Genomic DNA, 23,858 nt, shown 5'->3' with positions numbered 1-23,858 from the left:
TTTGCGGTCTTGGCCTGCTGCAACAATCCTCGATACCTCTCACGGTTCAGCGCCGTTGCTGCCAATTCGTTATCCCGGCTGCTCTGGCAGACGCATCAACGCCATCACTCCATCTCAATTTGGGCCTACCACGTCTCCTCTGTCCTTGTGGACGGCCTAAAAGGACTTTACGGGCTGGGTCGTCCGGTGTCATTCTTATGACGTGACCAGCCCACCGGAGCCTGGCGAGTCTAATGCGCTGTACGATAGTGAGCTCACATAGACATGTGAGAAACAATTGAAAACGGTGGGACGCAAATAAAAACATATGAGACACCATCCAAAAAATTCTACATCAAACCAACACTAAGCGGATAAGGTGTACTGAGATGCTGCTAAGGGCCATGCAAGGTTTGGATGCGTTTTTGTTGCTAATTCCATCCTTAAAACTGGTATCCTAAAGGACGGTGGGATAAACTTCGAGTGTTTATTATGAGTTGTTAAAACCTCATGACCGGATGTTTTTTTTTGGGATTTTGTAACAGCTTCCCATATATGTTCGTTAGGGAATTTGAGTTTTTTAAAGCTTGTAGCATATTTTTGAATTAGTTTCGTCTTAGTATTTTTGAGTTTCAAAATTATAATAAAACAAGGATATAGACAAAAATGATGTTGTACTAAATTGACAAGTACATGTTGTCATGGCTGTTTTCTATGCTTGAATACATTACCTGATCAGACTTCGGCTAAAACGCTCTACTGCTCGTCTGTTTGATCAGTAGTAGAGTATGCATGCTTAGGGTAGTGGCTTACGGGTACTCGATCCCTGACGCGTCTGGAGTCCATCCAGCGATTCAAATTCAGAAATCAAAGAGACGAATTTTGATTTACGTACCGGGCAGCACGGTGGTGGATGCGACAGTGGCATCGGCCTTCACATGGCAGTACCAGGGTTTTAATCCCATCTGAGATTAGTAAATCGTTAGGCCAACAACGTTCCTGGATGGCACTCATGTATTACAGCGGTCGCTGTACGCTTCTTGGTCCAGCTACGCAGCCTCTTACATGCAGAGATCCTTCATGATGGCGCGTATGGACTGTCGTATCGATTGGCTGACTCTGCTCTCCACGATCGTGACTTTAATATTGATGAGGTGAGAACAATCCAAGCTAGGAAATAATTCAATAACGTAAAAGTATTCGCATCTCCTTGTTCTCATTAGTGTACTGTTTTTGATCAGCTGTTTATATTTTAACATTAAAATAGCTTTGAGTACCTTCAACAGAGAATTGTTAGTCAGTTGAATTTTCAAATAAATATTGACAATTTTTTAACTTAATATTAGTATTTTTGTAAAAAGTAAGAATAGCCACTCTTGTAAAAAAAAGTTTGAATGAATATGTAAGAATAATGAACTAGTTTTTGGGATCGAAAGTTTTCAAAAAAATATTAAAATTTAAAAAATGGTGAGAAACCAAAACAAAAAACTATGGAAATAAAACGAAATCTAGGACCCCGTAAGAAAACCTTGGGATGAGATCAAACATATTTGGCACACAAGAAACTATTGCAAGACCCACCAAACAGAGTAAGTACGGTGCAGTACTCTAACGCCTGGTTCAAGATTGCCAGGTCAGCGTCAAATTCTGACAGACAAATTTGAAGTACACTATCTGCTTCTCTTATGAAGCAGAAAAAATGGCCAGCAGTTTCACACATATGAGAAGAAAAAAAAGGTTCCTAAAGCTCCTCCTAAGGTGTAGCAATTTAGAAAATTAGAAAGGACAAAAACAAGTGACAAACGAAGGCAAATATTTTAATAAACTCGCCTTTTCGAAGAAAGATAACAAAAATAAAGAATAAAAGTACAAAGAAGGAAAAGAAAAATTTAGTAATGTAAAATAAAAAAGGAGACACAATAAAACCGTTCACGGGAAAGTCCACAAAGAATAATAAAACGAACCAGTTGAAGGAAGTCGTTTATTTTGCTAGTAAGTATGCTGTCTTATCAGATATAAACACATTTATCTTTCCTTTCCTCCCCGAACCCCCTCTACCCCCTGTTAACGGCTCGCTTTTGTTCTCCTACAGCTGTGGAGGCACCGTTATCATATGCGTGCCCATTAAAAACTTTACTTTGTTGCATATGCGATTGTGAGGTATCGTGGATCTCACAATTCACCTGATAGGCAATTAAATGCTCTAATCGTGTTACTATCAAAACCTTATGCCCGTAACAGCGAGCTTCGATGAGCTAATGCCAGACGGACCATAGGCTTGATAAGAACTAGAAGTGCCGCAGTGTACTGGAGGAACAATCGAGGAGCATAAATGTTTTCTGCGATAGTGAATGCTTATCGTTTGCAGTCTTATCTTGCAAATCCTTCCAATGACCAATTGGACCGTTTGAGAGGAGGGCGGTGCGTGGTTGAACTTGGTGGTGCCTACACAGCCGGCAATGGTGGAGCAAGTTGAGACAGATGTGTTCATCACAGTTTTAAGGTTGGGTTTTTTGTAAATGGGATGTAACCACGAAAGCAGCAGCTGTGTCAGAACGTTGCACCGGAGCGTGTGTTATTCGCGCCACACGTACACCACATTCACGATACTGAACGCGTACAGTGCAATCAGCTGCACCATGAAGGTAGTTTTTCGCCAGCGTGAAAACTTTGAAGAAGGAAGGAAGGTGATGAGAATGGATGGGTAAGTCACAACGCTCACCGAACTACCTACCGATGCGTCCTTATTTACGTCCAGCTCGGAACCCTTCCGCCTGGTAAGATATTCGAGCACCTAGCCCATTTGGGAGCGAGAAGAACGCAACGTGTAAATTACCATTAATGAATGCACTCGGCGGTACAATTCGCCTAGGGAGAAGGACTTACGTTGAAAGCTATATGGGCCAGCACGTGAACACCGACTGCACCACCGAGCAGCCCGTACATGGTGGTGGATATGTGGGCCGATTCCAGTCCAACTCCCAGGAACATGTTCGTGACTGTGGGGTTTTGACGAGGGCGAAAGAAAAAAACGAGCACCGTATCACCGGGAGAGTAATTAGCTGAGACGAGGTAGAGATGGGGTTAGTAATTTACCTGCCAGAATGTACGCGACATGGCCGAGCAAAGTGTGCAAGATTCTAATCGCCGATTGGGCCTGCTGTTGCGCCGGTCTCATAAGGCCGAGGATGGGCTGCACGAACACCAGGACGAACGTCACCAGCCCAACGATACTGTGCGCGTGTGCCTCGAAGCCCTCCAGATCGATGAAGATGCAGATGATGGCGGCACACGTTAGCGTCCAGCAGGCCATCATGTAGATCCGGTGGTACTATGATGAATGGGATGGAGCGAATAAAGGAAAAGAAAAAGGCCCATAAAATCTCGAGTTCCCGGTAACTTTCCATATCAGCGCTTGCAACTTACAAAGCTCCACACCGGCACACCGAAGTACTGTCTGTTGGTCCATGTTTTTTGGAAGTATCTAAAACGAAATTCGTAGAATACAGAACACACGTTTGGAAAGCCATTCTCCGGTGTGTGGCGGGGTTGGTTTAATATTTCACCCAGCACCAAAAAACAAACTGACGGCTTACCTTGCAACGGTGTTTCCGAGAGAATTGAAGAACACCCAAGCAATTACCATGAACGTACCGTGCAACCGTTTCAGCACCGAGGGATGGTCGTGGTCGTGCGAGTGCCCTGTAACATTAGACGAAGCCAATTTGAGTATGGGAATGCGAAAAACTGGCAGGTGCACACATTTGCTCGATGCAATACAACAGAGACACTGACATCGGCTGTCAGTTTGGGTTTGGCCGGCCGGCCGGCCTGCCTGCAAGGATCACTTCTGCGCACCTTCTGCCATCGTTTCACGAAGCCTGTTCTACACAATCTGTTCCGTTACGATGCTGCTGCTGCTGCTGCTGGCAAACGCCACCGGCCGAAACGGATTCACCTCGCCGTTACTACACACTCGCAAGCCCAGGTGGTCAGCCCGCTGCGCCAAACGGATAGTTGAAAACTGAGCCTCACGCTGCCGGAGGTCTCGTTAGTAATAGCCGCAACGGGAACCGAGTGCCTCCCACCCAACGTTCGTTATCAGCGCCCGTCTGTGGATGGGAAATCGTTATCAAGCGGCCGCCCGTTTCCACCTAACGGCAGCCCGTTGAGGTCCGCGTGTAATGATGACCGCGGACACGAAGATACGCCGACGCTACACGGCGGACGTTATTAACGGTATCACAATTGACCAATAGAACCCTCCCGTATCAATATGGCGGCGGAGTGTGATAACGACGACAGCGTTAATGGCACAACGAAAAGTAAACCCATTCTTACGGCAACTAATGACAAAATTGCACAAGATGTCTTAAGGATTAATACTGCTGGCTAAGTAAAACCTGCATAATCTTGTCCACTACATCCCGACCCGGTAGTTCTTCTGTGTACTGCCGGCAAGAGCTTACTCTAAAGGCTAAAAATCGTTCCCGCGTTTTTGGAGTGGAGCGAGCCTGTTATGTGAGCCGTGTTTTGACCTAGCAACACACATGAGCCGAGTGTGCGGCCCTTTATCTTGTAGACTTGCGCCTCATAAACGCAACCATCGGTGATGATGATGATGATGGTTAATCAATTGTTTGAAGAACGGTTCGGTTTTTTTTTGTGTTGTAGCATTAGTGCACGATTGTTTCCTCTTCCAGAGTACTTTCCGCTGCAGAATCGTTTGATATCGGAGGAATTGTTTGCTTCCTAGAAGGGTTCACATGGCTAGTATATAGTGGAGACATTGTTACTTATCGATCGCTTTTTAAGTTTGGTGTTTCTACGTTTGGAGTGTTGTCGATGATTCTCGTTTTTGCTCTGTTTCAGTTTATTCATTATAGTGTTGTTTCCTTTTTTATCTTTTATTCTTTTTTATCTTTTATTCTTTTTTATATTTTTTTGTTGGTATTTTTACTATCCCGGTTTTTACTTTCTTTTTTGTTTTTGGTTTTAGCAGATTAAGTGTAATTTATTAAATATATATTTTTTATTGTCAAAAATTAGAGTGACTAATGTTCTGAAAAGACAATACGGCTTCCAGCCGTCATAATTAATAAATAAAATAATAATTAATAATGTTCTGAAAAGCTTACAGGGGTTTTCAGTTGATAAGGCAATAGCATCCATTTTTATGGCAGGCTTCTTAGATGAAATGGCAAATAAAGCTAGTTGATATGGTAATTGATTTTCCTATCACCTGAAGCCCTTTCCATATCAATTAGCTTTGTTTGGCATTTCATCTAAGGAGCGTAAAATCAAAATGGATGCTGTTGCGAACGCGACAGCGCTAGGGACAGAGGAAGGTAACCTTGGGCATAATCAAACCAAATCTTGATTAAACATGTTGCATGAAAGAAACAATTCTTTCGATAGAATGTCCCACGCACCGAGAAGATTTCAGCTTAGGCAGCAAATCAGAGCGGATAAGGCATTAGCAGCGCGTGACCAATGTTTATGATACAGTGTGGCGTACACAACGCCTTTAGCTCGGTGCTAGAGCATCGAAAATGTTTATAGAACAATGCGCGCCTCAACATGCGCATTCAGCGCGATTAACGTTTACATACAGCATGTGACAAACGGCAAGTGCGTCCAGCGCGATGAATGTTTACCTTATGTGAAACGCAAGTGTTCCTGATCAATGAACAAACATTATAGCATGGGTTTGAACTGGTGGTTTGCGACCACGATAGTGAGTTAAACTTTAGCATAATGCGGCGTTAGCATAAAGGATACGTAAACACAAGCTGGAATAGTAAACACAAGGAAATAGTTAAACAAGAAAGAATGATCTTTCGTCTCATTCTAAGGTACCCCAAAATTAGTATATAAGAAATCAACTTATTCAATAAAGAAGACACAATTCTTCACCGGCGAACCGAACGCGTCGTAAGAGTTTCAGGGTTCTTTCCAGGCACGAGATCCGAAATAATCCTTCCCTCCAGAGAACGGATTCGACCCCTCAGCGGTGTCTACCACTCCAACGGAAATTACTAGGAATCGTGACTGTGAGAAGCCTCCGGAAATCTCCCCTTGCTTCCCTCCGAAGACCGGATCCGACACCTCAGCGGTGTCTACCACTTCGTCGGAAGCTAGGAGAGAAGCCAGTGTCCAAGCGTTGGTCAGCGGAAGATTCGACCTCGTCCTCCCTACGGAATTCGGGCCGGTGCTCTAGTAGTACCAACTGCTCCGTCGGAGGAATTGGAAGAATCGCGACCGCCCCTCCCATCAGGTCCACTTTTGGAAGATCGCCCGGTATTCCGGGAATGAAGCCACTTGTCTGACCTGTGCGAGGTACGTTGCATCCGTTGATTCAACGCCCCAAGGAAGGTGCGCGACTTCTTTTCCGAATCGGCCATACCTTCGCGTGGCCGGTTCACCAACGGGGACGTTTTACGTCCACTGTTGTTCCCGTAGCAACAACAGATGCTGTTGCCTTATCAACTGAAAAACCCTGTATTTTCCCCGAGAAAGAAATATTGAATAAAAAATTGGTCTTGATTACTATCATTTTCTTCTTCGGAGGTTTCCTTTAAAGTTGATTTTTTATAATGTTTAACTGTTTGTTTAATCGAAATGAAACATATGAATGGTTCATATGTGTTTTTGTTTATTTCTTAATAGATTTAACATTCTCTTATGTTTTTATTTGTTACTTTTATTATGTTGCATCCCTTTTCATCACAATTGACAATTTCTATAAAGTTTTGATGACGATTTTCTTCTTCCTGGTTTTGTTAATTTTGAACATACATTAAAACATACTGCAGGGCTTTTCAGTAGATAAGGTAATAGCATCCATTTTTATGGCAGGCTTCTTAGATGGAATGGCAAACAAAGCTATATGGAAACAGCTTCAGATGACAGGGAAATCAAATACCTTTTATTCCAATGTCCTCAGATGACAATATATCATAGTAGCCGTTGATATTGCACGCACTTACCCGAGCGCTGAAAAGACGTGTACTATTTCAACGGCTACTATGACAATATCATTTGAGGACATTACAATAAAAGGTGTTTGATGTCCCTATCACTTGAAGCCGTTTCCATATCAACTAGCTTTGTTAGCCAATCCATCTAAGAAGCCTGCCTTTAAAATGGACGCAACTGCCTTATCAATTGAAAACCCCTGTACAAGTATTTGCTTCAGACGAATCAGGCTCATTTAATAACATATTTAATTTGCAAAATTCATTTTTTAAATCTTATTTTAAGATGTTTAGGTGCTTTTCTTGCAATATTTTGATTTTTATTCAAACGTTTGTTTGCATTGTTAATGTCTTTTTGTTTTTTTTTTTAACTTTTTCCTTATTTATTATTTCGTTTTTTAATTATGTTGGACTTTTTTTTGGTAAAATTTTTAATACAAATATCAATTTTTCTTCTTTTCTTCTGCAGTATAGAGTTGCATGTTTTCTTGCTTACCTTTTTCCTGTTTTACTTGTTCTCTTTTCTATTTTTATATTTACTTCTCTCATGATTTTGATACCGCTTGTATTATTTTTATAAAACTTATCAATGTTCCGTAAAACTCTTTTCAAACTGCTTTAAAAGCATCCAGAATCAATCTCTCATTTTAATACCTTAAATTACACACAAACATACAGTCCACCAAACTTTGAGCCAATAATCACTTGCGAGCGCTTTTCCCACCGAACCCGAACCTATTAGTGCTCGGACCAAACCGGCAAGCGAAACGCATTAGCTGTAACTAATAATGGCGCGGGATTAGTGTCGTCGCTACCCATCCCCAGCTAGCCCCTTTTACTGGATGCACCGCGTTGCCAAATATATTGCAGGTGGCCGTGCCTGTGTTCGCACCGAAAAACAATTTAGCAGCAAATTCATTAACATGCTCCTGCCATAAATCAGCCCCTGCTCGCACGCTGCACCGAACTCTATTGACCAGTAATCGGTTATGGTAGCGCGTTTCAGTTGGCTTTAGTTCGTTACTCGTTTAATACTGATAAAGATAAAATTGAACAGAAGTAGGGAACTTTGAGCGGCGTAGAATGCAACGCGGTATGGCGCGTTTATCAGAGCGCGGGTACGCGCTCGGTTCGAGTTAGAAGATAATGAAGTTTTAGGGCCGTTAGTTGGTTTCGATTGGCGAACGAGCGAGCGAGTGTGTGTGTGCGTGACCCGAATTGGTGACTGCATATATGCTCGTGCGCTCCAGTTTGAGTGGATCATCTACCATCATTCACGTTTTTAAAGCAGGTAGACGATCGATTATCGATCGATCGCCCAATCGCCCCGTGATGAATGGTAATCAACGTTTGATTAATAAAAAGAGACTGAAGCTCAATTGCTCCACCCAACGCTTTATCGCCCGTTCGGTGGTGGAAGTATCGAAAGGCTTACAGTGCCATTTGACAGATAATCAAACATAAGCTCATGAGTGTGTATGATTGCTGATGGTTGCGATAGCGGGGCTAGATAAACGTGGCGGGACTAAACATATATTTAACAGCAATCTATTGAGTGCGAAGAAAAATGAGCTTCATCTGCTCTTTGAGAATCGCACAAGCTGCATAGCAATTTGCATGTTAAGAACTGCTTGGCGAATGTTGTTGTTTGTAGAGTTTAAAGAGACTTTGGGTCTCTTGGACCTCTTTCGTCTCTTACCTGTAGTATTGTTCCCGTTTTTTGTTTTGTATGATTTAAAAATGAATTTTTGGTTATTGTACTATTATTGGGAAAAAAGTGAAATTTAAAGGATAACGGGGATAGGGAGGATTAATAGTGTGAAAAGTTGTTTAAGGTAACTCAAGCCCCTGAACCTTGGTTGCACCAGACCAAAGGAGAGAAGCAAATCTCTCTCTTGGTCGAATTTGCCCCTTCGTGAGTTGTTTGGTAACTCCTACCTTCTGACCATGTATGCTCCAGCCTGTATTTAATACAGTCAAATTAGCTACTTGGATTATATAGTTATTCCTCTCTTCTTTTTATATTGTTAATATTTTGATTATTATTATTATTATTATTATTTTTTTGTTTCAAATGAATTTAAATTTTGTCATAAAGTTGCGTTTTCCTGAGGAATCGCAAAAGATTTTTCTGTTTTTTGTCATCAGGAGACAAAATATCATCGATATTATCATCCAAATTACACGATTTTTTAAAAGTACTATACCCGTAGCATTCTGTTAGAAGATGTCGGACTGTGGTTTGTTTCCCACAGAATCGGCAGATTGGTGGAGATTCTTTTGAGAATAAATAGCTATGTGTTAAGAGGGTGTGCCCGATTCTTAGCCTTGAGATGACCTGTTGGTCTTTGCTGTTCTGGAGATCTGGCCATGGTGATGTGGATGTTTTGATGAATCTTAGTTTATTTGATGTGTCCTGTAACCATGTGTGTTGCCAAGCATTGGTAAGCTCGTGTTTGCACTTTTTTATTGCATCCCTTTTGGATAAGGGATGTGTATTTATATCTGGTGATTTTCGGCCTTGATTAGCGAGTCTATCTGCTTTTTCGTTTCCTGTAACTCCGATGTGGCTTGGTATCCAACAGAAGGTTATGTTGTTTTTATTGATAGCCAGTTCTATTGATTGAATATGCGGGTCTTTAATTTGCCCATGTTCTAATGCAGCTAAAACACTAGCGCTGTCAGAAAATATTACATTTAGTTTGTGTGGATTAATGGCTTCCTCAGCAGCTATGGTGATTGCTATGGCTTCAGCGGAGAATATTGACGTAAAGTCAGGTAATTTTACTGCAGAATTAGTGATTGGGTTTGTATTTTCAGAGTAAATTCCACAACCAGCCTGAATAGTGTTAATCGAACCATCCGTATAAATTTTGTGATATGTTGAGTAATTATTTTTAATATGCTCTATTGTGAGTTGGTATGCTTGATTCGTGTTTGTCCTAGTAAGTTTATGTAAGGTCCAGTCTATCGTTGGTGTTTTTTCTGTCCAAGGGCGTCCAGACAGGCGAGGAATTTTTAAAACCTTTGGCAGTTTAAAGTTTGTGATCTCTTCAAATCTCGCATTAGTTCTATTAAGTAAGGAAGTACATTCAAACTCTTTTTCTATACAGCGGCACGCAGATCCAATCAGTCGCATTATGGCAACATAGTTGAATGGGAGTGCTCCGCTTTCGCATATAAGGGAATCCGTAGGGCTGGTTTTGAAAGCACCGGTAGCCAATCTGATTGCTGTATGATATATGGGAGCTATTTTTGTATGGAACGTATCAAATTGTGAACTAATTATTTCTGTCCCATAGAGAATTGTTGGAAGAAGCCAGTTATTTATTAACCGGATCATGATTGCTCTCGAGGCTCTGATTTTGCCCGAGCCTAACATTTTAAACAAATTTGAGTGGGATTTCGTTATCGTTTTGATGTAATTACAATGTGCAATAAAGGACATTTTGCTGTCTAAAATGACCCCTAAAATTTTTGCTTTACGGACATTTGGTATCTGTATACTATTTATCTTTAATGTATTATTTGGGCGTGAATGTTTGAGATTACAAATATGTAATATTTTGCATTTATCCGGAGCCACTTGAAACCCGGTCGATTTGCACCACTGTTGTAGTTTATATAGACCCTTTTGCAGTTTTATTCTAGCTTCTCTGGGTGAAGAGTCCATAGAGATTATTGTTATGTCGTCTGCATATACTAAACAGGTAACATTTTGAGGTATGGAAAAGAAAAGGGATTCAATACTGATAAGAAAAAGAGTTGGCGAGAGAATAGCGCCTTGAGGAACACCGTTTTCCACCTTTTTTATTTGAGAAAAAGCGTTTCCTATTGTGATTGAGAATGTCCGGTTTTGTAAAAAGTTTTTTATGAAGATTGGCAAATTTCCTTTGAAACCCCAATTTTTTAATTGTTTTAAAATGCCATGTCGCCAAGTTAAATCATAGGCTTTGGCAAGGTCTATTATAGCTAGATCTGTGTGTTTTTTATTTTCTTTTGCTGTTGAAAGCATATTGTCCAGTTTTGCAAAGTAAGTTTCTGTGCCATGACCACTTCTGAATGCGTGTTGATTGATATGTAATAGTTTTCTGTTTTCCAACTCGTGGCTTAGTCGTCTGTTGACCATCCTTTCTAAGATTTTACTTATACAGTTTAATAATGATATTGGTCGGTAGCTATTGACATCAAACGGAGATTTTTGTGGTTTAGGTATAGGTATGACGTAACTATGTTTCCATCCATCTGGAATTTCACCTGTGTGCCAAATATCATTGTAAATTTTTAACAAGTACTCCAATGCACAAGATGGGAGGTGTTGGAGCAGTGGGTATCCCACACCATCTGGGCCAGCAGATTTTCCATTGCACTTTTTTAACGCATGTTGAAGCTCTTGTATTGTGAATGGTTTATTGTAGTGTATATTTTGGGAGGTTGTAAAGGAGAGACTTTTTTGTTCGGCCGCTACTTTATACTTCAAAAATTTGGCAGAGTAACTTTTGTTCGAGGATATATTTTGGAAATGTTCAGCAAAGCTCTCAGCTATTTCGCAAGGATTAGTGATTGGATTTTGAGGATTAATTAGATTTGGAAGGTGAGAACACGATTTTTGTCCTGTCAAAAGCCTTACCCTACGCCACACTTCTTTGGAAGAAGTGGATGGGCTGATTTCCAGGATAAGTTTTTCCCAGGACTTGGATTTTGCCTTGAAAATTGCTATTCTGGATAGTTTATGTGCATCTTTATATTTTTCGTATATGTCTTGGCGAATGTGATCGTTACAATTTGAGGGTGCTAATTTCCGGAGTTTTCGCAGATATTTTCGTCTAAGCCTTGTCGCTTCTGCTACCTCCCTATTCCACCAAGGAACATATCTTTTGGATATAGTTCCATTGGTTTTTGGGATGCTTTTTGAAGCCGCTTCTAATATCAGCTCTATGAGTCTTTGTTCACTCACTGTCATTGAACTCCATGGGGAACTATTTAGCACATGTTGGTAGGTTGACCACTCCGCTTCTTCGTATTTCCACCGTGGTCGGTATGAGGGTTTTGTTGGGTTTGGGATTGAAGGTACGTGCTTAATTGTTAGTGGAAAATGGTCGCTGCCAAAAAGATCTTGTTCAGAACAAAGGCTGAAGTTAGTGACTATTGAGTAGGAAATTGCACAGTGATCAATTGAGCTTTGATGGCCTGTGGAAGGATCAATGCGAGTGGGAAATTGGTGAAAAATTGCGTGTATCTGGCTATTTTCAAAAGTGCTATGAACAATTCTGCCTCGATTGTTTGTTATGGGGCAGCCCCAGTCCTCATGTTGTGCATTAAAGTCTCCTATAAGAAGCATGGGGTGTGGTATTATGTTGATCATGTTATTTAGTTCCGTTTCGATATCGTAACTATTGTTTGGTGATAAGTATAAGCAAATTATATAAATTTCTATTGGGCTTTTTATATGGGCACATAGAGCTGGCATTTTTGAGTTGATAGGAATATTTTTGTACGGTAAGTCTTTATAAATTCCAATACAGATGCTATGATGTGTGGTGGAGGAAGGCTTAACAATCCATGCGTATTTATTAAGAGGAGTTCTATTAAGTATGTTTGGAGGTATATGTGCTTCTTGTAGGGTAATTATACTCGGCTCATGTTTGTTTATTAATAGCTTTAGTTCATTCAAGTTTTTCGAAAAGCTTCGTATATTCCAATTCAACAAAAATTTTGGTTCTGAATTCCCGTTGTTCGTATTTATGTTTTGGGTTGTATAATCCATTTAAAAATAAAAAGAGTTTTCGTGTACTCAAATCTTCAAAAAGTCACTTATTTGTTGAACGTTTCGATTTTTTTGTCTGTTTTTCGTCGCTGGATGATGTACGTGGGTGTTTAAAGATCATAGTTTTGTTTGTTGCTGATGGATTTGTGTTGTTTGGTTCTGAGTAATCTGATTCCATGTCTGATTCGTTTGGCGGTCGGTGTGTGGTGTTCTTTTGTTTTGTTAGTTTTTCTACAGTTTTTGTCAGAGTTTCGATTTGCTCGTTAAGCTTATTTATTGTTTTTACGAGACCTTCAATTATTTTATCTTTTGAGTCTGACTGTTGTGCAGTAACCAATCTTTGTGTTGGAGACGTGAGCGTAGGGTTATAAACGGGTTGAAGCTTGACAGCTTCTGGGGACGCCAAGAAAACCGCGCACTCTTCGTTGCAGGCTCGGGCACAAAAGACGTGTACAATTAGAAAAGGAATAAAATATATATTGTATCACAAGATACAACAGTGGCGACGAGTTATATAAAATGACTACACCGGTAGAACCGAACGCGGCATGGATCGTCGAGATGTTCAAGCAGCAGCAGCAAATGTTAAATCAGCAACAGCAGCTGTTGAACAGCGTGATGTCGGTGATGAAGGCAAAGGACAGCGAATGTCCTGAAAAAGCGATAGACGCCATCGCCGGACAGATCAAGGAATTTCATCATACAGAGGAAACAAACTTCGAAGGCTGGTTTGTTCGATATGAAGGGTTATTCCTGGATGACGCGAAACGGTTGGATGATGGAACAAAGCTTCGTCTTCTTCTTCGGAAGATAGGTGTAGCGGAGCACGAGCGCTACATAAGCTCCATCATGCCAAAACAGCCGAAGGATTTCGATTTCACCACCACCGTGGAGAAGCTGAAAAAGCTGTTTGGAGACCGCGAATCTACCGTGTGCAAACGGTTTAAGTGCCTGCAGATGGTGAAAGAGTCACACGAGGAGTACCGAGCGTACGCGTGCCGTGTTAATAAAAAGGTCGTGGAAGCTAAGTTGGCGGGGATTGCAGAGGAGGAGATTAAATGTTTGTTATACGTGTGTGGACTCAAGGGAGATGCGGATGCCGATATTCGAGTACGGTTGCTCTCTAAGATGGAAGACAACGTAAACATAACGCTGGACCAACTATGTGGTGAATCTCAACGCCTGCTAAACCTGCGCCAAGACAGCAAGCTGATATCTACCGCTTCGCAGGAGGTACGGGCTGTTAGGAAAAGCGTCAAAGATTTTCGCAGCAATCCTGTGCGTGATAAAGAACAAAAAGCAGTAAGTTGCTGGCTGTGTGGTGATAAACACTTCGCGAGGGAATGCTCATTTGCTACGCACGCATGTAAGGACTGCAATAAGGTAGGCCATAAGGAGGGATTTTGTAAGACGGCGAACCGTAATCGTTTCCGCTATCGGTCTCGCAACGCAAACGTTAAGGTGGTAACGGTTAACAAAATCCAGGCCAAACGCAAATACGTAGATGTAATTTTAAACGGACGTAGGTTGCAACTGCAGTTAGATACCGGTGCCGATATCACTATAATATCGAGGGGTACGTGGCGTCAAATAGGCAGTCCGAAATTAGACAGTGCAACAGTGTCAGCCAAGACGGCCAATGGTGAGACACTCAAGCTGCTGGGAGAATGGAAAGGTATTATGGAAGTCAATGGACGGCGTAAGCAGGTGTTAGTGCGTGTTGTGGAAGAGGACCTGTTGTTATTTGGAACAGACAGTATGGATGTTTTCGGATTGTGGAAACAGCCACTTGATGCCTTCTGCAACATCATAAGTTCCACTAAAGATGCTGGTGCGGCCGTTTTAGAACAATTTCCTGCGTTATTCTCCAGCGAGCTTGGTCGGTGTGACAAGGTAAAAGTAAGCTTGCAGCTGAAAGACAATGTTAACCCTGTTTTCCGCCCGAAACGCCCTGTGGCGTATGCGATGCAGACAATGGTCGAAGATGAGTTGGGAAGGTTGGAGCGTCTCGGTATTATTACACCAACCGATTCCTCAGAATGGGCTGCACCCATTGTAGTGGTGAGGAAAGCAAACGGAACCGTTCGAATTTGTGGCGACTACTCGACCGGTCTTAATGACGCACTTCAGCCACACCAGTACCCGTTGCCGATTCCTCAAGACATCTTCACAGCCATTGGGAAGTCGGTAGTGTTTAGCCAAATCGATTTGGCTGAGGCCTTCCTGCAAGTGGAAGTATGCGAGAAAAGTCGTGAGTTGTTAACTATTAACACTCACAAGGGGCTTTACCGTTTCAACAGACTACCGCCGGGGGTAAAAACAGCACCTGGTGCATTCCAGCAGATCGTGGACTCTATGTTGAGTGGGCTGGAAGGTGTTGCGGGTTATATGGATGACATCATCGTAGGTGGTGCAGATGTGAAAAGCCATCTGAAGAATCTGCAAGCTGTTTTGTCAAGGATCGAGGAGTTTGGGTTTAAGCTACGTGTGGAAAAATGTTCCTTTTTGAAACCCCAAATACGATACCTGGGACATCTGCTGGATGGGCAAGGCCTACGACCGGACCCGTCGAAAATAGAAGCCATTTTGAAAATGCCAGCGCCATCGCAGCTGAGTGAGGTTCGATCGTATCTTGGTGCGATAAATTATTATGGGAAATTCGTACCACAGATGCGAGATCTGCGGTATCCTCTAGACCTTTTGTTGCAAAAGGGAGGCGAATTCAAGTGGACAGCCGAATGCCAGAAATCTTTTGAGAGATTTAAGGAGATTTTGAGTTCCGACCTACTTCTGACCCACTATGATCCGTCGAAGGATATAATCGTGTCAGCGGATGCTTCATCAGTAGGTTTGGGAGCTACCATCAGTCATCGGTTTCCGGATGGGCGTGTAAAGGTTATCCAGCATGCCGCGCGAGCGTTAACGAAGGTGGAAATGAACTATAGTCAGCCAGATCGCGAGGGTCTCGCAATTGTGTTCGCTGTGACGAAGTTCCACCGCATGCTGTTCGGACGTAAATTCACGCTACAAACTGATCACCAACCTCTCCTCAGAATCTTCGGCTCACGTAAAGGAATTCCGTTGTACACTGCGAACAGGCTTCAGCGTTGGGCATTAGCGCTTCTTCTTTACGATTTCACTATAGAATACGTAGCGACAGACAAGTTTGGCAATGCGGACATCCTCTCGAGATTGATGAATCGTCACGAAAAGCCAGAAGAGGATTACGTTATTGCTAGTATCCAGCTTGAAGATGATATGAATCATCTGGTGACGAGTGCAACTCAAGCCCTGCCGTTGAATTTCAAGGATTTGGAGCGTGGTACACAAACAGATTCTATGTTACGGAAGGTGTTCCAGTTCGTCCAGAATGGTTGGCCGATGGGTGAAGAGAAAAGTGTAGAGCTGAAACAATTCTTCGTACGGCGGGAGGCCTTATCCACTGTGGGAAATTGCCTCTTATTCGGAGAACGGGTTGTGATTCCAGCAAACATGCGAGATCGAGTGCTGAAGCTCTTGCACAGAGGACACCCTGGGGTAACTCGTATGAAGGCACTAGCAAGAGGATACGTTTATTGGCCAAAGATGGACAGTGAAATCGAGGACGTTGTTAAAACGTGTCAACCGTGTGCAAGTGCAGCGAAGTCTCCAGAGCACTGTGCACCGGTGGATTGGCCAAAATCGACCGCTCCCTGGCAGCGTATTCATATTGATTACGCCGGGCCCATCGAGGGAGAGTATTATTTTCTGGCAGTAGACTCGTATTCCAAATGGCCAGAAATAATACCGACAAAGCATACAACTGCACAAGTAACGGTTAAGATATTACGAGGACTGTGTGCACGGTTTGGTATGCCAGAGACGATTGTCAGCGACAATGGTACGCAGTTTACCAGTTCGGAGTTCGGGGACTTCTGCATACAGAACGGTATCCATCATGTGCGAACTGCGCCGTATCATCCGCAATCGAACGGGCAGGCTGAAAGGTTCGTGGACACCTTTAAGCGAGCTGTTAAAAAGATCCGCGAAGGAAATGGTGGAATGCATGAGGCCCTTGATGAATTTCTGTTGGCATACAGAACCACGCCGAACAAGACGCTGGAGCAGAAATCGCCGGGGGAGATGATGCTGAATAGGAAAGTTCGAACCGCTCTCGAGCTTTTGCGACCATCTTCTCGTAATTTTGCTAGACAACCAGCGGTGAATGACACTATCGTCGGAAGGAATTTCTGCGTAAACGACAAGGTCTACGTGAAAAGATACCATCGGAATGGCTGGGAGTGGGTATCCGGAGTAGTGACTGATCGTCTGGGAAGCGTGATGTACATGATTGACATCTGCGGTAGGTCTCTACGATACCACGTAAACCAGCTTAGAATACGACATGCAGCGGACGACCGTCAGCAAACACAGCTTCCACTGCATGTATTGTTGGATGCCTGGGACATGCCTGGAAGTATCGAGCCGGCATCCTCATCTTTAGTTCCGTCGACGACTACGGAACATGTTGAGCCTGATAACGACAACTCTCAGCAGACCTGCTCGGATGCAGCTCCACGTCGATCAGCACGATTAAAGAAGCAGCCTGTTTGGATGAGCGATTATCGCAATTAAAGCAGGGGGATGTTGGAGACGTGAGCGTAGGGTTATAAACGGGTTGAAGCTTGACAGCTTCTGGGGACGCCAAGAAAACCGCGCACTCTTCGTTGCAGGCTCGGGCACAAAAGACGTGTACAATTAGAAAAGGAATAAAATATATATTGTATCACAAGATACAACACTTTGTTGCACAATGTTTGCCATGGTTTGTTTTTGATTGTTTTGTTCTATTTGTGTTCGGGCCTCTCGGAAAGTGCAATTTTGGTTCACTTTTATTTTGATAATTTCAGTTTCCTTCACATATAATGGGCATTTTTTGTCAAATGTGTTGTGGTTTTCCTGGCAGTTAGCACAGTTTGGAGTGGAGTTACAGGGACCGTGAGAATTTTGTCCGCAGTTTGAACAAATTTCTTTGTTTGCACAGTTCTTTGTTGTATGTCCAAAACGGAGGCATTTGTTGGAACGCATCGGTCGTGGATAATATACCCGTGTTTTTATCCTCTCTAGCCCAATGTATATATATTCCGGGATTTTCGTTGCTTGCATTGTCACGACGTACGAATTTGTCGGCGTAACTTGGCCGTTTATTCTCTTCGTGAATCGGTACACTTCCGTTATGTTTTCGACTGCTAGGTGTGTTTTTATTTCCTCCATGTCCATTTCGTTTATCGAGTTGCACGTGAAAACAAATTTCACGGAATTGAGAGTAGCGTGTGGTGTGATTGTTATTCCCTCGCCGTTTGTTAGAGAGGAAATCTTTTGCAGTAAGGTAAAATTTTTTCGGATCTGGTTTCGATGAGATATGTGCTATTGTCCAGTTGACGTCCCTGCTCTATCTTACCTATCGCTCTCTTGATGGTGTCAGAGAGAATCCATGGGTTCTTTGGTAGTTGCTTTCCTTCTAAAGCGCGTAGAACCAGGAACCGTTTTTCCCCGTATTCATTTGTATCGTCCAAGTATGCCGGCAGCGTTCTCCCTCTTTGTTCCGTAGAACGGAGCGGGGGGAACCCGGCAGTGAGGGTCGGCGAACTCATCGCGACACCTCACGCTTCCCCGAAAACACTGCTGCTGTTTTGTTGTTTTGCACTGAGTATAACTCGTTCAAACTGGATTTTTTTTTTTTTCCTATAAGAATCGTAACAGTTGGTGAGACAAAAAATATTCTGATTTTGACTTTGGCACTGAATCACAAACACGTCTGTTCACGTTGAGCGACCGACAGCGACTGTGCTTGGCGAATGGTTTTTTTTTGTGTTTTAAGAGCGCAAAAAAAAAACTAAACGAAATACCCGCTAAACCAATCATCAACCTGCAATGCAATCAACTTTTCCACTTGAAATTAGATGAATCAAGCAACGGCCAGGCAGGTGCTCCAGAAGCTTCAGAATCGATTAAAACACATCAAAAATATCGCCACCCCCCTCCCCGAATGTAATTAAAACGAATGCCAGCATCAGACCAATCGAAAATAGTTCCCATTTTCCACCGGCTAAATGTGCTAAACAACATACACCTGGGAAACAGCAGGCCGGTGTGCAAGAAGGAAAATGGATTTTTTCCCGCTCTGCAAAACCATATTATCGAAGCAGCGAACCATCATAAATGCTCAAATAAGTGATAAAATTGGATTGGAAGTGGCGGTGGTGTGGTGGTGGTGCGTTTTTTTTTGTCACGGGTTTTTCCATTTGCTATGTTTTGGTGATTCTGTCGCTGTTGTATCCGACCATCTGTTACCGTGCTAGCCGTACCGTAAATGGTTCGGAACAAATTCGTACCAAGCCAATTGGTGGCGAGCGATAAGAGGGAAAATTTTTGTAGAATTATTAGATTTTAATAGGATATAATTGGCATGAGGCATGAGTTGTACTATTCGGTGCGTTGGTATTTTATAGACAATTCATGGGAAACATTGTGCTTTATGCTTAGCGATTGAATGCTTAGCGTTGTAATGGAATATTAGTAATATATTCCGTAATTGACGAGTCAGTTCTCGTTATCGGAAGAAGAGTCCGGATAGGATTTGAATCCTGGTGCTGCTGTGTGAAGACCGGCTCCGTTGTTTCTTCTACCAACGAGGTTCCGCCACCACTTTTTTTTCGTTTATTTATAGAGGCTTTGGGTCTTTGAGACTTCATTCGCCCCTTTCCTGTCTATTGTTACATATGTGTAGTAAAAACTATAGTGAGTAGGGCTTAGCTATTGCTTAACTTTTATTATTCGTGTAATATGGAAACAATTGTGCTATAAATTTATAGTTCGCGGTACTGGTTGCTGATGTGTAAAAATCGGATGAGGCGGTTCTGCTGTTGCTTGTCGGGAGATAGTATGTTGGCTAGGTCGGTATCTAGTTGGCAGGTGGTTCGGTGTGTAGTGTATCCATGACAATCGGTAAGGATGTGGCGGACGGTAATGTCAACGCCACAGAAGCTGCAAAGTGGAGGACTGGATCTGTCGAGAAGGTAGGAGTGTGTCAGGCGGGTGTGACCAATGCGAAGACGGGAAAGGACTCGTTGGATGTGGCTGAAATCGTCCCAGGGTGCGGTGTTGTGCTTTATAGAGCGGAGTTTTGTGGAGAGGTCTAGGTTGTGCCAGGTGGTGTTCCAGTGTTGAGCGACTATTTCGTTAGTGAGGCGGATGGCGTCACGGCGCGAAAGAGAGCTGTGCGGTTCGGCCGCCGACGGAGCCGACCTAGCCGAAATATCCATTGTCCTTCCACTCATACGAGGCATCTACTCCCTTCTGAATATCTTCTTCTCGAACGCGGCTAAGAAGGTTTCGTCAGTTTTGCCTGGGATCCATGTCCATCAGAGGCGTATGATGTACCTATGATAGTAACTACTGGGACTATAAATATTCTTTACAGTCCCAGCTTACCGTCACCGTCGTGACAGTTACTTTGACTGAAGAGGTTTCTTCAAGCAGTAGTATGACCGGTTGGTAGCCAGCACCCTTGTACGAAACTCAACATTAATGTTCGCGCCGCTCGCTCGATCCTTCGATTAGCTTCTGCTAAATAGGAGAGCCTCAAAACATTTGATGTCTATGAGCGTATGCCAGGATATGGATTGACTTAGAGAAGATGGTCTCCGAATATTTCACCTCCGGGTCACGAAAGGCTTTCTTTAGCGCCTGATCGAAAATTAGACAGGCAAGCCCATTTCTAATATTTTTTACACCTTTGATCATAATACTTTCGGAAGATGACACTCTGTAACGCAAACTCGGGATTTTACTGTGTAGCAGTGATGTGGTAAATCCCTTTTCCACTGATTTCCTTCACCTGCATTCCAATGCATCTGTCTTTGAATCCTTGGAATGCTAATCAATGCAAACAATATCAATGGTAGATCAAAGACATCATCTAGCAAAGACATCATCCAGGAAATTTAGATTTTCTGGCTCCAGGTCTCTTTTAAAGTAAACCAAGCAAAGCGGGAACAGTTAGCGCTATTTCAAATCCGGGACTAGCTACGATAGATCTTATCAGAGCCCTTTTTATTAGGCTCTTTGTAGGAATCGTTTGCTTTGGAGTTTACTGAGGCGAGCTGTCGTTTTACTACCTTATTGAACGCCAAGAAAGATATAAGTGATCTTCGCTTGGACAGCTTATCTTGGTTGTATGTTGTCCTCACAATAAGCAGCCACCAAAGAGTTTATGTGATGCTATTATGGACTTATCTGATATACGTGTGAAGGTACTGACGTATCTATCCAGTGCAGTTATACGTCGACAAGATCCAGACAATATCGGGAGTTTTATCATTTTGGGAAATAAATTTTCGTTACGATAAAATTAAAGTGCACTAAGAAGAGGAAGACATTAAGGGCAGCTGAGAAGTTCCAAAGAACCAAAAGAAGTTCTAACTTTTAAAACTGGATTTTGATTCAGTTTTTTTGTCAGTGACTAATAGAAAAAAAAACTTGATCGCCTAGCCCTTGCCTAAGCTAACTTGAGGAAAAGGTGTCTAAATCTCTGTTCAAAACATCGTTAGTAATGGTAGAATTAAAAGAAATATAAAATATCTAGATATAATAAGGAATCTTACTAAACCTTTCGATTCTCAAAAATCATGACCATTCGATCGATTCATCGACATTAAATGCCAATTCTCTGCTGCGACCATTTCTTTTCCATCGTGATACCACGTAAGCCAAACAAAAAAAAAAAAATATAGAAAGATAAATCCAATTCATTGAACATTTCCTGCACGAATGGCGAATAAATTGATCTCATAAAGTGCAGCTGGCAGCTTTCTCATTCAATCAAACCCGGCACAGCACATGTTACCATAATGATGGGTACCTACTTAAAAAGAACTTATTGCATTTCTTTCTAAACCCGACTGAGGGAGCAGAAAGGAAAGATACACATACTCCCCACCAAAAAAGGTTTCTCTCTCTCTTTCTCGCTCACCGGGAAGCACCTTTGAAACGCATCCGAGTGCAGTGGGAAATCTTCACTGACAAATATGCAAATAGGATTAGAGTAAAGCGACCAGCAGGGGAGAAAAAAAAAGGAAAGCAAACGCTGCCCATGAGCAATCGAACGCAGCACCGATGGGACATTGTATCGAAATGCTTTTGATGATGGTTTCAATTTGCTTAAAAGTTGTACGGTCACCGAGTGGCCGCTTCCACGGGGTTTTGCCCCCTGTTCGCTCTGTCTCTCTCACTCTCGCTCGCTCTCGTCTCTATCCCTCGCCGTTGGGAAAAGCGGATTTTTCCCGATGCAAATTTGCACAGTGACAAGCCCGCAGCAACCGGAGGAACTGGACCGTGGCAGCGCATAGCGAGAGAACACGGGCAAACAAAGACAGAATGGCCAGCAACAATGGTCCGACGAACGTGGAACACGGACATCAATGTGCACAATACCGAACCGAGCTGCACCGAACCGAGGGGTTCGAGTTGGATGCCGGTCCCGGCAGAGCTGGTCTGCATGCACCGTGAACGACATAGAAGCGCTTCACGTGAACGGCGAGAGCGCATCCTTTAAGTTCGTGCCGCCCTTCAAACGGCAACCCCTTTTCGCTTCATGGATGAATTTTTCCACGGCAGGGATTTACTTTTGTTGTTTTGAAGCATATGCAAATTTTTTCCTTTCATCAGCTCGCTTTCCAGTGCTTTCTTCTGCCGAACCGAACCGTGGTGTACGTGTGAGTGCATTCATGTTGGCTTCCGTGGGAGTGGGTCGCTTTATTTTCTTCTCTTTACGCTTTGCCTTCTTTACCAGTGTGGTGCTTTTGTTGTTTTGTTAATAAAACATGGCTTAAAGCCATGGCGATGGCTGCTCCCTTGCCTGCCTTGGGGCGTATGTGGTCGCCCCGATTGGCTGTTTGGCGATGTCCTGCGAGATTTTCCCTTCATGTAAAATGTTTACGCTTCCATCCCTACCCATCGTACGTGACAACGAGGCGAGAAGGAGAGAAAGAGCCGGTGTGTGTGTGTTTTTATAAAAAAATTGGACCTTTAGTGCATTTGGTGCGTTCGAGTCCTATTCGCGCTTGAACACCCGTTCCATCGGTTTGCATCCCTCTTCGCAACGCCTGTACGAAGTATAGAAAAACAATAGGAAACATAATACGATGGCAAATGATGCAACACCGGTCACTGGAAGCCTGAACTGTACTGACCTGTTTGGGGGGTTTGGGGGCCTTACATCCCGGACACGGAGGGGGCATATGTGTCACACCCCAGCATGCGAGTGGTGCGCATCGGTCTCAGGTGTGCCATACCGTCGGAGAAACATTCGACCATTTCTGAGGCAGAGAAGAAGCAGCAAAAACAAAAAGCTGGAAAAGCAAATCGCAAGGAAAATGGCATCCACCCGGGGAATAAGTGTATTGTGTGTGTGTGTGTGTGTTCGAAATTTGTAGTGTGATTTGGGCGTACGGGAGAAGCACTGTTATGTAAGAAAACGGGATACTGGTCCCATTTTCCACCATCCACACTCACACACAGACGTGTACAGATTGGATCTCTGGGGTCGGTATGGTTTGGATGGTAAATCTTTAAAATGGGATAACATGCTTCGCCATGGTCGTCCTCCTTTTCGCCTTCGGTTGCGTTCCACTTTATGAAAAAATAGGTGTGAACGGTGTAAGGCGTTTGCGGGACTTTTAAAGACAAAAGATGTTTCGGTGTTGCTTTACAATACATTAACTAGAATTATTGATGATGAGGTGTTTTGAATTTTTCAATAACGTGATGGACTTAAGCATTTTTTTTTGCACCAATATGTTTTCGTGATTTGAGGAAATGTAAATCTTATTTATGGTTCTTCCTTGGCATTACTATCCCCTTGATAGGTCTCAGTCTGTCATTTCTGGCTTTTTTGTGACTTGCTTTTACCCTTAGCTGGATAGTCAGTCCTGCGAACGGGGAGTCACGATCTGGATGGGACTTGAACTCCAGTCCTGCTTCGGCTGCTGGATTGCCCCAAAAATATTGATAACCAAAAAAAAAGCTTTCTTACTTAACAGGCGTTAAAATAGCTTCTTCTAAAAATTCACAGGTTAGCATCGTCATCTGCCTGT

The 23,858-nt window shown here is 42.9% G+C and overlaps 2 protein-coding genes across 4 annotated transcripts; one reads left to right on the top strand and one right to left on the bottom strand.

The window, feature by feature from the left end:
* Window positions 1-1,946: 1,946 nt before the first annotated feature.
* On the bottom strand, window positions 1,947-4,091 carry LOC118513220 (putative ferric-chelate reductase 1 homolog). Of its 3 annotated transcripts, none has more exons than XM_036058742.1 (7): window positions 3,742-4,091; window positions 3,576-3,681; window positions 3,406-3,463; window positions 3,076-3,310; window positions 2,866-2,978; window positions 2,714-2,773; window positions 1,947-2,647 (listed from the first exon to the last, which is right to left on the bottom strand). In XM_036058742.1, exons 2-7 carry the CDS (start codon window positions 3,623-3,625, stop codon window positions 2,555-2,557), a joined length of 609 nt encoding a protein of 202 aa, XP_035914635.1. In that variant the 5' UTR covers window positions 3,626-3,681; window positions 3,742-4,091; the 3' UTR covers window positions 1,947-2,554. The 3 variants fall into 3 exon arrangements, with proteins under 3 accessions (XP_035914635.1, XP_035914636.1, XP_035914634.1); XM_036058743.1 differs by having other exon boundaries at window positions 3,775-4,091; XM_036058741.1 differs by having other exon boundaries at window positions 3,838-4,087.
* Window positions 4,092-13,242: 9,151 nt separating this feature from the next.
* Window positions 13,243-17,337, top strand: LOC118508925 (uncharacterized protein K02A2.6-like). The gene has a single exon (XM_036048808.1). The coding sequence runs from the start codon at window positions 13,243-13,245 to the stop codon at window positions 17,335-17,337; it is 4,095 nt and encodes a 1,364-aa protein (XP_035904701.1).
* Window positions 17,338-23,858: the final 6,521 nt, after the last annotated feature.

The sequence above is a fragment of the Anopheles stephensi genome, chromosome 3 (genome assembly GCF_013141755.1).
Source record: "Anopheles stephensi strain Indian chromosome 3, UCI_ANSTEP_V1.0, whole genome shotgun sequence".
NCBI lineage: Eukaryota > Metazoa > Arthropoda > Insecta > Diptera > Culicidae > Anopheles > Anopheles stephensi.
Note: the sequence above shows the minus strand (reverse complement) of the source record. Positions and strands in the feature narration are given on the sequence as shown.

What these genes read in the sequence shown, in the direction of transcription:
- LOC118508925 (XM_036048808.1), top strand. Translation starts at nt 13,243, where the DNA reads ATGACTACACCGGTAGAACCGAACGCGGCATGGATCGTCGAGATGTTC.
- LOC118513220 (XM_036058741.1), bottom strand. An exon ending in GTGTGCCGGTGTGGAGCTTT is followed by an intron (nt 3,311 to 3,405) that starts GTAAGTTGCAAG and finishes CATTCATCATAG; the next exon opens with TACCACCGGATCTACATGAT. An exon ending in TGTCGCGTACATTCTGGCAG is followed by an intron (nt 2,979 to 3,075) that starts GTAAATTACTAA and finishes AAAACCCCACAG; the next exon opens with TCACGAACATGTTCCTGGGA.